Genomic DNA, 16855 nt, shown 5'->3' on the forward strand with positions numbered 1-16855 from the left:
GCCTCTTTCAGCAACTCTTAAATATCATTCCACTTGCAGATTGTTAAAAAAAGCTTCATCCTGTTCCTCCAGCTTCTGACAACAACCACCTCCACCACTTGCAGCCTCTGTCAGCAACCTGCAGTCTGATTTACAGATTTTTTACAGATTACAGATTTTGGCTGACAGCTTTAGCCAGATCCACCACCTCCACCCTTTACAGCAACTCTTGTACTCTTTTCTGCCTGCAGATTTCTGTAGACAGCTAACAACCTACCTCCACCTGCATCATCTGCCAGTAACCTGCTGTCGCCTCTCAAACTGATTTGGTATGACAGCTCCTCCACCTGCAGATTTATTCTGTCTTGTTAAGCAACCTTTAAATATGTGCCTCCACCTACAGATGTGAAAGACAGCTGCAAAGTGGGCTTCAGTCTCCTGCATCTACTACACACTATAGAAGCCATAGCATCCACCTGCAGCCTCTTCCAGCAACTAGCAGCCACAGCCTCAATCTCCAGTCTCTCTCAGCAAACTGCAGCCACCGCTACAACAGGCAGCCTGTTCCAGCAACCTCCCAGCTGCACCCGGAACCTAAAACATCACCTTATGTCAGCAAGTCTTGTTCTCGCATCCACCTCCAGATTTTTGGCAGACTGCTTCAGCCCGCACCTCAAACACCACCCTCTGTCAGTAACTTTTAAACCCATCTTTTGCCTGACAACTCCTCCACCTTAACTTCCAACCTTTGTCAGCAATTGATATATGCTTCTCCACCTAAAGATTTCTCCCACCTCGTTCAGCAACCATTGAATGTGCCACAATCTTCCAGCGTCTTCCAGCAACCCGCAGCCACTGCCTCAACCTTTAGCCTCTTCCAGCTAACTGAACCTCAGCCTCCCACTTAGCAACTCTTAAATGTACCTCCACCTACAGATGTTGAAGATGGCTGCAACCCGTGGCTTCACCTCCAGGATTTTCCACAAACTAGCCAACACATCTTCCACCCGGAGCCTTGTTAAGCAACTTGGAGCCACTGCCTCAACCTCCAGCCTCCTTAAGCAACATGAAACTTCAGCATCAAACTGCAGCCTTCTACTGTACATTGTGGCAGTACGTCCAGCCTCTGTCAGCAACCTGCAGCCTCTGCGTCCATCTGCAGCTTTTTGCTAACCGCTGTATCCTGAACCTCAACCTCAACCTTCTGTCAGAAACTCTTCATTGCACCTCCATTCATTAATGAAGACAACTGCAATTCTTGCTTTCACCTACAGCCTTTGCAAGCACCATCAGCCATCGCCTCCAGCTGGATCCTCTTCCAGCAACCTCAAGACGTAGCCTGAGGTTGGCTGACAGCTTTAGCCAGAACCTCAACTTTGGCTTTCTTTCAGCGGCTCTTTAACACACCAAACACAATCATACAGGTGATACCTTCTGTTAAGCACTTAAAGGCAGACGTCTGGTTAATAGGATAATGGTGACGTGGTTGGGTGAGCTTAAAGTTTCTTCTATTTACATTTTAGGGAATGTCAGCGCATGCTCAAGTATCCATAGTAATGTGTGAATCCCAATCCAGATTTGTTCAGTACTTCAGCTTTATTACAGTTACCTATTTCATGGTTGTAGTATGTCACCTATATGCCTAACTTCACATGTCTCTCGTCTTACATCACTAAATACTTTTAGGAACCATTTTATGTATCTCGGAACCTTACACCTTTCTCCAAAATTGGACAGAAACAAGATTTGACAGTTTTTCGTAGGTAATTTCACCAAGCTGATAGCTATGTAGAACAGCCCAGATCCCGAAAGCAGAGTGTAACCGGATACTTTCTGGATTCTTATTTCAAGACTGAATATAACAAAATAACTGAATCAATCAACAACACAAACTGTGTTTAGTCCTCAGTATCTACCATACTCTGGAGACATTTTCAGCCATTGCCTGAAAAGCTACATCCCCTGCGTAAACACCAACATTATTGTAAACTTAATTGGATTAAAAATAATTTATTTTAAATATATATAACACAAACATCTGATCTATACATGCTTGCCTAAATTCAGCTTTTAAATCATTAAGAGTGGAAACAGAGTATTGGAAAGAACATCCCCCGTTATACACCAGGGGAGTTGGAAACATACCTGTTCATAATGTGCACCTGGAGCTTGTTAGCGTTCCAAACTTTATAGAATTGCACATCAATACCAGATCTCAGTATGTTTGAGGCAAAGAATCATGATTTACATCCCGAAGGCTTCTTTAAATCGAAAAAGCAAAAAGTAAATGTACTTTCCTGTATTGTTGCACAAATTCTTCTGTACAGAGAAAATGTAGTTTGTACATGTATATGTGAAATTTCAATACAAAATGTCACACAGATGTGAAACATATCTGTGAGAGCGACATTTTTATGAAATGCATGATCACTATGTGCACTGCTATATGAAGCCATTGCTTGGCTGTAAATTGTATATTATAATGAAGTATCAACTTAAAAGCTGCACATTCATGTCCCTGCATCTAACTGCTGCAAGTGTCTCCATCAGGCCCTGTGTCTCAGTGTGTCTGATAGAAACTTTAATAGCTACCAGCATGAGACACTGATCAGCCAAGCACATCAGCATAGTGGGATCCAATATGTCACCACCACGCAGAGAGTGAGGGTGTGTTTGTGTCTGTATGTGTGTGTGTATGAGAGGAAAGCTAGCTGCATGTGTGTCTCGTTAGCGATGGGTGTAACAGTGGAAGTGATGGCAGTAATGTGGGAATGACAAAGGAGCTCATACTGTGAGCTATATGAAGACGCGTGAGATCAGCAAGAGCTCTGCAACATGTCACATCCCCTGGTGTGTCTGTGTGCACGCGTGCACATGTTCACACTCAGGTACTATGTGCAATGTTCGAATGTGTGATCTGCTAATCTATACTTACTTTTAAAGTCCAAATAATGTTGAACCCCAGAATGTCTGATTGATACATTTTTTCAATGGATCTACACCTGAAATGTATGCTTCTAAGACAAATCTGAATTTAATACAATAACTGCTGTACCTGAAAATGGCATCCTTCACACGTAAGAAGGTGTAACGGTGACAACATTGTGCTGAAAATCAAAGCAGGCTAGCAACTTAGCCAAGTTATTCATTGCAATGGTATCCGGTCCCATTCGGGGGAACCACAAATGTATGTTGTCCATGTTACAATCTATCATGTTTACTTCAGTCATGTTGGAACTGTGATCGTTTTTATCATAGTTTATAATGTACTTAATTTGATGGTCGGTACATGATTGTAAAAAAATTCATGGTAATGAGCGCAACAGTTACACGCTCCCCAGAGATGGTTTATAAATGACAAGTGTTTTCCCTGAGCCACCCTGAGACTGACATTTTTGTTGACCCAAAAAAAATGATGTCTTTTTAAAAAAGATTTGATGTTTTTCAATATTTTGGTTATGACAATATACCTCAATCACTCCAAGATATGTTAAGTGCAGGTTAGAAAGTGTAACCCACTTAACCAAAGTGGTACATATTGTATTAATATTATATTGTAATACCATGCTAGCTTTGTCATTTCATTGGACATTGTATACTGATGTGGACAAAGGCAGCGTCACAGAGCTGCTAGCGTAGAGATGTCATGTGTATCGACGTGTTCATAGAGGTCTGGGAGATTAGGACAGTCACCGAAAATCTTTAATTATGTACTTTTTATCAACATCACTTGCTGCACTTTCAGATTTTGCTTCGTTGTGGTATCGTTTATATCTTCTCATTTCAATCCTGATTCTCTCAAACGATCCTTCCCTTTTAAAAACTGCCTAATTTGAAACACATTTTAGTATGGTGTACACTGTAAAACATCAGACTGGAATTTACTGCAATATATCGGTTTCTTATAAACTTCACATAAATGGACATGTATATATTTTGAGTAAATTCACTCTAGTTTTAGATTTTCAAACCACCATTTTTCAGACTCTTTTTTAAGATTTTTCAAGTCTAAAAATGATCATTTGAATGAATGAACTGTGGAGAGTTCATTGAACCATTCAATTATTTTCTTTAGAGTAACATGAGCAGCAGCTGTGTTTGAGACTTCAAACTGTCATGAGGGCCTTATTTTGAGAATTTAGGAGAAAACGTATGTGATGGAGACTTTCCATGTGTCTTATAGATGTTAAAAGAATCACAGTTGTTTCCTCAGTCCCCACACGCTTACTGAGTAAGGGGGCAGCTGGGGGTCTCCAACGTGTCAAATACAAAGCTGATACGTCAAACTGAGAAAAGCAAGAGGAAGACAATAACATTGTTCATTTAACTTAATATCAATTGCATTGAACAAGTTCAGACTACTAAATTTAATTGGTTTTACTTTTTTTTTTCTTCACAAATAATTTATCAGTCAACCTCAATCGACAACCAAGGACTCAGAACACTGCACGCACACTGCAATGTATTCTCTGCATACTGGTCCTTAAAAAACTTTTCAGCCCTTCTGTGATTCACACACTCTTAAATAAGACAATTATAACATTAAAAAACTTCTTGTAAAAATATATAAAAAGGAAATATTACTACCCTTTCTAGGTAGGAGGGGCAGGTTGATGAGAATCTGGGAGGTCAGATGGCAGGGATGTAGAGCAGAAGGAGGTGACCTTCTGACCTCTGCTGAGAACTCTGGTCCACAAAGACATGAGCCCTCTCTTTAGCACTGAGGAGCTGTGGTAAGTGAAACAATACTATAACCAAAATAGCTTAAATTTCCCACTAGAGGGCGCTGGTGGCTTTTGATACAGTGCGTTGCAATCCTCTCTGTAACTTCTGAGCAGGGCATGGCATTAACCCTGACACAAAAACATGCTTTAAGATTAATGAAAAGTGCACATCCTTTCCCCATGCGTCCCCATTTTGTGTTCTCATTTTGTCTGCACATATTCTGAGGCCTCTTTAACTTCTGCACTAAAGACAATAATGGAAGAGCTTTAAACTGTATAAAAACCTCAGTCTTAAACTTCTTAAATCCTCCAAGCAGTGCGTCCCACATCCTGCATAAATACATAACATATCTCCAAACATATGTTTTCATATAAAGAATGACGATAAACAGTTGGAGTTAACAAACCTTTATTTAAATCAAAGAGCAGATAAAAACATTAAGGCAAGACGAGCAGCGTGCGTTGAGCTGCAAAATGGAACGTCAATATTTAACTATACAAGGCTTGATCCATTAATAAAAAACTAGAAAATTATAAAGCCAGAGAAAACGACAGAACACAACGTGAGAAAGAGCATGTGCGTGTTTGTGTATGACTGCATTTAAGCTGTTTGCTATGTGTGCGCGTGCATGCAAGTGAGATGTTTGATTCAATCTGATGCGTGTAGTCATGAGTGCCTGCAGGACACATTTTGAGATATTTACTCAGTAAAACAAAGTGCTGTTATTATTGATCTGTGGCTGAAAGGATTTCCAGCCTAGAAATAAACTACAGCTCAAGCAGCCAGACTCTATTACAGAGTAAGTTACAGCCAACTAAAGTGCTCGTGTATGAGACGTAAACATAAATCAGAGATGACATTTTTCTTGCATTCAGTAGACGACTTGGTGAGCAGGCTTTGTTGAAGAATAGTTCCAGTTTATCTCTTGTGCTCTAAAATGTGATAAGTCTTGATTCTTCTTTGTCACATCAGCTGACCAAACATGTAAAAATGTTGCCATGATTTTTGTTTTATATTAATCTACTAATCTATTTTAGTAGTTTTTAACTTTAGTGACTCTTTTGTGAGTCAAATAAGCAGCCCAGTGGGGTTGACATCTGCACAAACGAGCATCTTGCAGGTATGCTGACGAAATGTCTTTGTATTTTATACTGAAGGATTTTTAACTTGAACAGAGCCATGGATCAAGAATGGTTTGGATGTTTGTGACTGTGACAGTGTAATTTATTGAGAAAAAGACCAACATAAAAGCTTTTCCCCTACCAGTACAGTAATTTGAGTTATTGAGAGGGGCTACAGGTTGTCTGGCTATTCCGAACTGTAGAAAAGCTGAATGTCTTGTAATGCAGAATGTGAAAAAAGGAGGCAATAACCAGCTCAGTTTTCCTGCCCTGAGGTTTCCAGCGTGGTGGTGAAAAGCTAATGCTAACACTTGTAATATTCATTTTTTGGCCTTTGGGGCAGCAAAACAGAACAGAACTGGAGCCGAATAGATTTCTGTCTACAGGCATGGCACAAGTACAGAGAGGAGAAACCACAGATGCCAAGAAGTTTCTGTCTCTGTTTGTGCCACTCTGTTAAACGAGGAAAGAGACACAAGTTCATGTATAAACATTGACTTCCCATCAGCTTTGTGCCCTCTCTGTCTGTCAACATGGATATCTGACTGCACATGTCCATCCAACTAAAAATGCTGTACACAAAGTGGGAACAAATAAGTCTAGCTGCCAATCTAACTAGCATGAAAGTGCAAAAAGATGAAATGCTTCTTTACTACGCATCACTTCTGCTAACAATTAAAAACTTGGATTCAAATGAAAAAAATCTCATTTAAATTTCTTAAAATGGCTTCAAGATCTATCAATATTTTCCAGTTCATTTTATGCTGTAAACACCTCCGTTCAGAGGGGTAAATATAGAAGTGTATTCCTCTGAGCGCCTCTCATATAAAAAAAGATCATTGAGAAATTTCTGCACATGAAAGCTCTACAAATTGCCAAAGCACACATAGACTGAAAAGAAAGTTCTGTTTGCAACAAACTAAAACTGGACAACATGATTTAAATAGGTTTGCATGTATGTATGCAAGATCAACAGGTGTTTATGTATGAATCTGCAGCCCAACTGCTGACAGACAGGTGTATGTAAGTGCCAGTTCTTACGAAAGCCAGAAATGTGTTTCATCTTTTGTTTCACATGGTGGCCCCGTCCTCCCGGCCTCTGACTGTGAAGATCACTTTAAACACAGGTAGAAAAGAGGGGAGGTATACTAACTACATCTTTAATTTAAAGCACACAATCATCAGATTTCCTCTTCCTGTGTGTAAAAGCATGAGAATTTCAAGATGGTGGTGGTGCTTCGAGAAGTGCTTTAAAATCAATGATAATGCTCATACTTAAAAGAAATAGACATTTAGAAATCAGAAGCTGAATATTTGACTTTCAAACTTGTTTGTTTGTGTGATGGTGTGTGCATGTGTGCATGTATGTGTGGTGTAAGAAGCTGCCTGAATCAGGCAGCTTGGTGTCACTCCTGGAGAGCCCAACCTCCAGAAACCTCCTACACCTACACACCACAGCGCCACCACACATCATTGGTTAACAGGACTACAAGCTAATTAGCTGTTCCAGCAGAGTGTTAATGTTTTTGCCTCCTACGGTCAAAGCTTGTTGAACTACAGACTCAAGCACGTAAAGAAATCACTTGGACTGTCTTTGATTTTTTTTGCAAACAGTTTCTTTGAATGTTTGCTTTTTAGCAAAAAAGCAAGAAGCATAAAGACATAGGTAATGTGTGTGTGTGTGTGTGTGTGTGTGTGTGTGTGTGTGTGTGTGTGTATTTCTCCCAATCCATCTCTATATTTGCAGCTGCAAGCCCATCTGCCACCCCATCCATTCTTGTGTTTATCTGTCAGTCTTCTTGGCCCATGCCAGGTCATCTGATCTCGGTTTCTGCCCTGTAAGTCGATGGATCAACTGCTCCATCCGTCTCCAAAAGCCCAGCTGGTCCAGTGGATAGTTACACCAGCCTGGGATGTGAAGGAAAGGAAAAGGAGATGGAAAATGAGGCAGAGAAAATGGAAGAAGAGAAATCAGAAAGGTGGAGAAAAGGGGAGAAAGAAGGAAAAAGAAAGATAAGAATTTAAAGGAACACAGAATTGGGAGAATTTTGAGAAAAAGAAGCTATTATTGTCTCTAAATTGAGATAAAGACAAATCAAAAAGTAATAAAAGACGAGACAATGAAGAGTGAAAATCAAGAGAGACATCTTTATTTACGATAAATACATCCAACTTTGAAATGTTTCTAAAATTGAAATAACTATTTGCTATTTATATACTGAAGTCCATTTTCATAACATTGTTTATGTTAAAGAAATAAAAGTATATTTGGAAATACTTCATGTTCGTCTCAAATGCTGGTCAGAGGTGTATGATTAGTTGGGTGGGCCTCAGCATCTATTTATATTATAACTTGGCTGCTCCATTCTTAGATTTTCCAGTCTGTGGCAATAACATCTGAGCCCGAATCAGGAGTTTCAGAAAAACATTCCAAACTGTTACTGATTTGTTTTTAATCAGAACACCTAAACCTACAGAAGAGATATATTTCCACTCCTCTGCCTTGTTGGTGTCAGTTCAGTGTACCTGCAGAGGATACACCTCACACTAGACTTCTAAAGTTCAGTAAATTGTAACTCCGACCCTGAAGCGTCTCTTTCCGTGCTGCTGATAGCGCTGTCACACTGGAGGGCAGTAATGGAATGATCTGAAAATGACACTGACACATAGTCCTAAGTGTTTCAGACAGATCAGTATATAGTCTTGGACCCCTAATGGTGTTTTGCTGCAGTATGACATTAGTTTTTTTCTGTGGCCCCACCCACTGCTCCAGCAGCACCCACAGGTTCATATTGTCCTGTTTACAGCCAGCCCTTTTCCCTTCAACATACAGTGAAATCCTTTCCATGTGTCTCTTTTACTTTTCATCTCTTGGCTTCACCTCAGATTTCACTCGTCTGTCCTTAACTTCCTCCTCCATTCTATTGTCATCTTTCATTCCCTCCTTTATTCCCATCTGTACGCCCATCCTCTGTTCTTCTAGCAGCATCCAACCTCACGTCTTACTCCCGTCATCGTATACAGACTAGATTTCAGAGGGGTGGGGGGATGAGGAGATTCTCCCAGGAGATCTCCTTAGCCCCTACTAACACCCAGAAACACATACAGAACACGCACACACTTTCAGAGTCTCCGTTCTCGAAGGTTTATAAAACTATGCATCTACTGTATGTTTAAGGTAAATACATTAATTTATGTATGGCTGCAGGCCAAAGTACATTTACATGTACAAATGCATTCATGCATGACTGTACAATAGTCTTGGTGCATACAGACTGCTGTGACACACACGCACACACGCACACACGCATGTAAAAGATGCAGCCAAGCAGTCCCCTGACATTAAGGATAAAAAGCCTTTTTACTATTACCAAAGACACACAAACACACCATTCGTATATTTCAATGTAGAGTAAAGCACTTGCCAAAATGAAATTGTACTTGTTAAGCCCACACAGTCAATGACACCAAACGCACCCACACTCACAGACTCACACACACAGACAAGAAGCAAATAGAGACATCCACACGGGCTGTGTGTACTTAGGCTAGCCTCGTCTGATGCTCACACAACCACCCATGATGTGTTTGCATAGGGTGCATGCTATAGCTGCAGGGATGTGTGTGTGTGTGTGTGTGTGTGTGTGTGTGTGTGTGTGTGTGTGTGTGCGTGTGTGTGTGTGTGTGTGTGTGTCCCTCCAGTGACCCTCTCTCTGCTGGAAGATGGTAAAGCAGCCAGAGGTTTTGTTTGATTTCACTTTCTTTCCCTCTATTTCTCCTTTTTCTCCTTCTTTTACCACACACTCCTTTTTTTTACTCTAAATCCCTGCTTCCTTCCCACCCTCTCCTCGCCCTCCCGCTCTCTCCCCTCCCTCCTTCCCCTGTCCTCCATCCCCCCCTCTGCCTGTGAAGTCCTATTTGTTAGAACAGACAGCAGGTTAGCATTAAATATACATGGGGATTGTCAGCCGGTGGCGAACACAAAGGCAGCTAGGCGGGCCCCAGTGGAATCCAAGCCCGGCCTAGGCAGGCAGGCTGGGGGAGCGGGGGGCTGTCGTCGTCCCCTGTGGGCCCCCGACCGCCACCAACCCACCTCCTACCACACACACACGCGCACACACGCACACACAGGCACACACAGGTTAGAGACCGAGGGGAGGTCAAAAACACTAGTACACACACAGATGCTCGAGTATGCAGATGTAAGCAAGTGTGTGCGTGTACATACACACACTCAGTGCCACCCCCCTCAACTCACTCACCCACATCTGTCGTCCGCAGGGGCGCAGGGTGACGTACAAGTCGAAACCCCCTTGTGTATCCTCCCTCTTTCCTCTCCCTCCCTCTCTCCCTCTCACCCAGATGCACACAGAATACTGAATGTGTATCTGTTACGGAGGCCTCGTGTCTCTAAAGACACACACGCACGCAAACAGAACATTGTCTTTTAGTTATTTATTAGAAACCGACAGAAGGACAGACACAGCCGCCATTTTGTCCCAATCTACTGAGAATTGTAAGTGAAATTAGTCATCAGCTGCAATTATGGCGATGTAAAATGGCCGCCCACAAAATACACACTGATAAACATCTGAAAGTTATTCAAAGTTATTATCATCCTCATGTGTCTTCATGCGGCGATCATTCAAAAGACGGAACATTGTTTCATTTGTGGTCCATTCATAGATTCATTTTGATCAAATATTTTTGATCTGTTTGATCAAATGTGGCAGAAATGATCAAGCCTAACATGATGCTATCAAGGTAAATTATACTTATTCAGATAACACTTTTTGGACTTGTTTCACTTTGAACAAGTTATTCTGATCAACACCGTGCTCTTATGTAGGAAGAACTATGACTATGGCCCCGAGTCTTCACAGCGCCATTTTCTGAGCGGCAGCATTTTCAGTTGTACCCAATGAGGACGGAGCGTATGTGGCCGCACCAATCAGATGGAGAGCCACTCGTCACCCTGGTTAGCACCAAACATAGAGGAGCAACGTGTTTTGCCCGTTTGTGTCTACGGGGAGCTGTACGATATGACAAACAAACAGTATCAGCCCATTTGTGGGAGCAGATCCGCCAGACACTAAATGTTGCTGGCAAGTGTTGCGCTTTTATTGGCCTACGCGTTGTAAGCTTGTTGTTAGCTGTGTAGTTAAACTTATTGTTGTCATAGAAACAAACCCCGCGTTCATCGTTTTTTATCTTGCTGAACAAGCGCTTCATCCCAGCGCTCCCCGGCACCTTGCAAGTACCTTTCTGCCAGAAAAAGGTGCTATGTGGACGGCCTAAAAGACTGAATTACAGAACACCATTAATGCACATCAAAAATGGTAAATATGCTATTGTAGCGTTAAGGGGTAGCAAGATTAATAAGTAATTAATAGCAAAAGGATTTAGGTTTACCTTAAATTCAGTGTTGGACGCCACCCCATTTTGACAAAACAGGAAAACCTTATAATTAGTTATTAATGACTTTAGGCTCATGATGTCAGGGTTGCTACGAGGTTCTTGGGCATGGTGTACAGTGACTTTACCATTTCATACACACAGAAATCACATGGATCAAGGTCTTTATAAATGAGAGGTTTATTTAGCTACTTCTAAGTAGAATATGAATGAATAAATGAACAGGGACAATGAATACAACGATGAACAATACATGAATGACAACGGACCACATCGTAGATGGCATCTGTGACTGGTTTCTTTGATGTTTTAGAATTAAATGGGATTTAATTAGTAATGCATCGTTCGGCAGTTGAGAGTTTAAAAGGGCACCAAGGAAGATTGTGAAGCAATTCAAAAGTAATTCTAATTTTAAAAGATTTTAGGTTTAGGTTTAATGTTAATTAATCCTAATTAATTTAGCATCAAGCATCAACACATGGGAGATGTAATTGTATCACCTGATGATCATCTGATGGGTGTGGCAGCAGGCTCTCTTTTGGCGTTTGGGCCTTTTCAGGACGGCTTTTGTCCCTCGTGGCCGATTCGGCTTGAATCGGGTTTCTCCATCTCTCTCTCTCTCCAGCTCAGCAGGAAGCTGAATCATCTTCATCTTCACCCCCCTTTCTCTGGCTGGGGTGAAGTCTGTGGCAGTTTTGCCAGACGTCGTTCGGGAGTGTCTTTTGTGCAAAATCTCCTTTAAAGGATGCTAGATTCGGCTTCTTCGGCACGTTCAGTGCAGCGGGGGATCAGCATGGTGATACTGGCGGCATTCTGCGGCCCAGTACACAATAAGGCCGTTCTTGACAGCTCAGGACTTCAGAAGAGGTTCAGGCTGCATAAGCTGACAGCAGAACCTGGGCCATGTGGCCAACCCTCCCCCCCCCAGGGGGGGGAAAAGAACTCAGTGGAGTCAGGTCTCTGTGGTCCCTCTCTAGCCACACCCATAAGGAGAAGGCTCTGAGAGTGAGATTATGTCTTTTAAAGCATTAAAATCAATATTGCCTACTTCACATATTTAATTCTTCTATATTTAAAAGTTAGGCTCTGTCAACTACAGAACGATACCAAACACTTTATATTAATCGTTGAATAAAACCTGTTGAAAAGGGGTTAGATGAACTAAACAATTAAACAACAAGGTTGATGGCAACATCCATTGTGACAACAAATAGTATATACATGTACACATACACGTCTGCATATGCACAGGTAAACCTTTCTGCACATCAAATGAATGGATCAAATGATCTCACTTGTCCACATGTGGTCTTCCTTTGTTAGCAGACAGACATGAGGAGGAGGTGTGATCAGGATGAGGAGAACTGCAGTTTCAGATTCACATTAAAACAATTTTCACAGTATTAAAATATGTTAGCTCCGCATAACATTACTTTAAGTACATTTCAATTGCATAGGAGAATCAGTCACTTTAGTCCTTATATTCTCTGTAGAAAGGATGTGTCTGCATCTGCATTACTAACCACATATCTTCCCGGGAGTTCTTGTGCTCCCTTGTCTTGAAGGTTCCTGAGGATCGTTGCTGCAGACCACCTGCTGCTGTGGACCTGCTCGACTGCAACAACTACTAACATCAGCCTTCCCCATAGTATCATTATTGTTGCTGCTAATGCTAATAGTAGACCTGTTGACTTCAACTGTTACAATTACGATTACCTCAGCCTTTATCATTACTCTGCTTCTCTCGCTAATTTATTTATTTATTTATTTATTTATTCATTTATTTAGCCAATCTTCACCCTAGTCTACCACTATTATTGGCATTGTAACCATAAGTATGTGTCTGTTGTTGTTGTAACAAGAACATATGTTGTTGTTGCTCTCTTTGCCTGTCTCTATCCTGCATCTCCTTCTATCCCATTTTCGGCCCATCCAGTCGAGGCAGATGGCTGTTCAACATGAGTCTGGTTCTGCTCGAGGTTTCTGCCTGTTAAAAGGAAGTTTTTCTGCCAATGTGCCGAATTGCTAAGTGCTACTCATGGTGATTCATGTTGGGCCTCTCTTTAAATAACTTAACAAAGAGTCGGTCTAGACCTGCTCTTTCTGTAAAGTGTCTCGAGATAACTCTGGTTATGATTTGGCGCTATACAAATAAAATTTGATTTGATTGATTGATTGATCTGAGTTATCTTCTCTGGAATGTGAGATGGGTCGTAAACTTGGGGGATGGTTGGTACCTAAATTGACCATTTGTACCAACACTCTTCTTACAGACTCTGCATGTGTCTGTTCCAATGATCAGAATACTAAGATGCAGAATTAAGGTCAAGGCGATTCACGCTACACTATGGCAGTACATTATGCACAAGCGGGACATGGCAACTCTAATACACTTACATTCATTGTGATGGAAGTTGTTGAACAGGATTTTAGAGGAGGTGATTGCTCCAACACAAGGCTGTTTGGATTTAAAGCTGAAAGCAACAAAATACTTTCGTCTTTATGATAAGACTTTTCTGTGTTTTATGAAAACATAACCTCAGGAAAAATCAGAAGATTGTATTTTTAGACATGGAAATATATATGGTAAAAGTTACTCTATAAGTGTTTGAGAGAAATAACTTCAGAAAAAGAGAAATTACTGTATTTAAAAAGAATGACGTGAGGGATGTTGTTGACAACGACCCGGATAAAGCCCTGACTTAGTTACAACACGTTGGCTGTTTTAAAAAGTATATATGTATTTTACATTTTTGAAGCGCATATGTATGTAACATTTTTGAGCGAGTTCACAACTACCCATGCAATCAGACAAAATTGAAAAAATACTTTGCTCTTTTTTTTCTTTACATAAAGGCCACATGAGAACAGATTACTCATACTGTATGAATGTACTAAGGATTGATTTGCATGCCACCAACGCTAGACTGCAATTGTTTTGTTGATTTAAAAGTACTAGGCAGTAGCTTAGCATAATTTACAGTTAAAAAAGCTTCTCACATTGGTGCTCTGTGCAGGTCCTTATACAGCCTCTGCCTGACACGACTCAGTCAGCTCTGTCCCTTAAAGAAACCCCGCCCCTTGAGGCCGACTTTCTTGTGATTGGCCAGCTCTCCGAAGCCTGCTGAGGCTGCACTCTATGATGTCACAAAGTGGAGTGTGTAGAAAAAACTGTGTGAAACCTTGCGTTCACAGAAGCCTGCAGGCTGAGCTGAGAAGCCTGGGGATTACTCCAACATACTTTTACCTACAGATCGGAAACTCCACCCACGTTTAGTCTGGACATCCAACATTGTAAAATTATATATATGTCTTAAAATGTAAAACAGCATAATACCCCCTCTTTAAAAAAAATCAAGCCTATTTTCTTGCTCTATATCGTAAAGTTTGATTTGGTATAATGAGTAATTTGTATCTTACAATGAGTTCATGTTCACATAATGTGACTTTACTGGGCATCTCGGTGCTTTAAAAAAAGGCCCATGGACTGACTATGATAACAATGCAGATATACTATAACTACTCATTATTACAGTTCTCACCTGTAGTAATGCAGTAGTAAGTTTCATGTGGCGAGACATGGTGGATGCGGTGGTGTTTCCGAGGCAACACCAGATGCCAGTCCTGAAGCAGCATGACCCAGCGCGGCAGGCCGAAGTAGGAGTGGCTCCACTTATGAATCTGATTGGTCAGTGTCACGAAAACCGCCAGGGCGAAGACGTAGCAGTCCCAGGGATAGGAAGCCGCCAAGGCCCCTGAAAGGTGACAGGAGACAGACAGACATTTGTATACGGAGCAAGAAAGAAAGAAAGAGAGAGTAAAGTTAATAGAATAATTGATCAAACTGTTAAGTGTAATGAAGAGGGCCAGCATGAAGGCGTAGTACTCCCACTGAGAGGATGCTGGCAGGCGCCTCAGAGAGATGAAGAGACGGAGGGGGAGGAAGAGGAACGGGGGGGAAAGAAGAGAAGACAGAGAGATGGGGAAGAGTGGCAGCAGGGGAAGACAAAGACAGACAAGTAGGAAGATGAGGAGAGAGGGGGAAAACGGTCTGCGATGTAACAGACTGTCAGAAAGACAATAAGCAATCACAATGTTTTCTTAAAATCATAGACTGTTATGTGAGAGAGGTCAAGTGGAGTGATATTTAGATGAAGGTGGGCTTGGAGTGAGAGGCTGGGGAATTGGGACATGAGTTTACTGGCTCAGTGAGACAGTCACACTGAAACAGCATCTTTCTTTAATGTGATGTATTTTGTATTGTTCGAAACAGGATACAGGCTCAGCACTTTACACAATAGGTGGTCATTTAAAGCTGCGGTTCTTTTTTTTGGCTGACCGCCGGGGTCAGCCCTACACATGGGTCTGTATGTGACTGACTGACTGACTGAGTGAGTGAGTGACGGTACTTTCAGAGCCATAGAGAGTAGGTGGGGAGTAGGCTAGGCTGCTCCTCTGCTGCTCGTTCGCTGTCCTCCTCAGCGCCCATATCCAGGGGTACTTTCAGGTCTTTGTTTGAAAGGTTTGGTTGGTCTTTACAGAAAACTATCTTATTTACATTAGAAACGGGACCTTAATTAACACACAGCGAAAACAACCGTATGAGCCGAGACGAAGAGACGGAGAGTGAGCTCGGGGGAGAGAGGGACAGATCGCACCCAAGTTACGTCTGTAACATGATATTTATTTGTTTTTACTAACATATATACTTATGGAGACTTATGACTCTGTTTTTATGTCAAAGAAAATTGCAGGAACTGTATGGAGCCTGTGAGCGACAAGCACACATTGACCTGACCTGCGATGTGTTTCCGAACCCTAAGGGTTAAGGGCTTTAAGGGCTTTTTCAACTCAAACTGGGACCATAGGAGGAAAATTACAGACATGGATCATTTCATAAAAAGGTCAAAACAGGGTTGCAAAACTCAAGGACAGTAATACATACAATTGGCTCACTGCTATAGGTAAAAAAAAAAGCTGCATTTGAAATGTGAAAAAGGACTTTGAACTGGCCTCTGATGATCAAAGAATTAACTCTCTAGGTGGAAGATTTACTGTAAAGGTTCAGAAAAAAATCTATGAATAAAATAAATCCACCCTGGTTTAATGACAACTAGTGGCTAATTTTGAAGAATAGAGATTCAGCAGGACGGCACTGGTCAAGTATTTAGTGCTGTCGCCTCACATCTAGAACCTTCCTGGTCTGAATCTCAGTTTGGACGTAGTGGGCCTTTCTGTGTGGAGTTCTCATGTTCCCTGTGCATGCATGGGTTCCCTCCGGGTACTCCGGCTTCCTCCCACAGTCCAAAGACATGACTCTAAAATTGTCCATAGGCGTGAGTGCGACAGGTTGTCTGTCTGTATGTGTCAGCCCTGTGATTGACTTCCAACCTGCCCCGGGTGTACCCCGCCTCTCGCCCAATGACAGCTGAGATAGGCTTCAGCCTTTTTAACTTTACTCCAGTACATTTCACTGGGCTAATCTATTTAATTCAACTTATTTTATTTAAAGCCTTTAGTGAATATCTCCTAAAGATTTTATATACAAAATGTATGATGACCGTAAAAACATGATGCAATGTTGTAGAATAAGTGTGGCGCTCACACGGATCATT

At 41.5% G+C, this 16855-nt stretch overlaps 1 protein-coding gene across 1 annotated transcript in view; it reads right to left on the reverse strand.

Moving 5' to 3' along the window:
• Positions 1 to 6118: 6118 nt before the first annotated feature.
• LOC138612873 (plasmanylethanolamine desaturase 1) overlaps positions 6119 to 16855 on the reverse strand; it is a 49029-nt gene continuing 38292 nt past the window's right edge. Inside the window, exons 5-6 of the mRNA XM_069686378.1 lie at positions 14783 to 14995; positions 6119 to 7733 (exon numbers count right to left, since the gene is read on the reverse strand). Of these exons, the coding sequence (XP_069542479.1) occupies positions 7609 to 7733; positions 14783 to 14995 (338 nt within the window). The 3' untranslated portion in view covers positions 6119 to 7608. The remainder of the gene's footprint in view (positions 7734 to 14782; positions 14996 to 16855) is intronic.

This window comes from Semicossyphus pulcher, unplaced genomic scaffold (assembly GCF_022749685.1).
Source record: "Semicossyphus pulcher isolate SPU_LCO1_2020_fin unplaced genomic scaffold, fSemPul1.0.p SCAF_8, whole genome shotgun sequence".
Taxonomy (NCBI): Eukaryota; Metazoa; Chordata; class Actinopteri; order Labriformes; family Labridae; genus Semicossyphus; species Semicossyphus pulcher.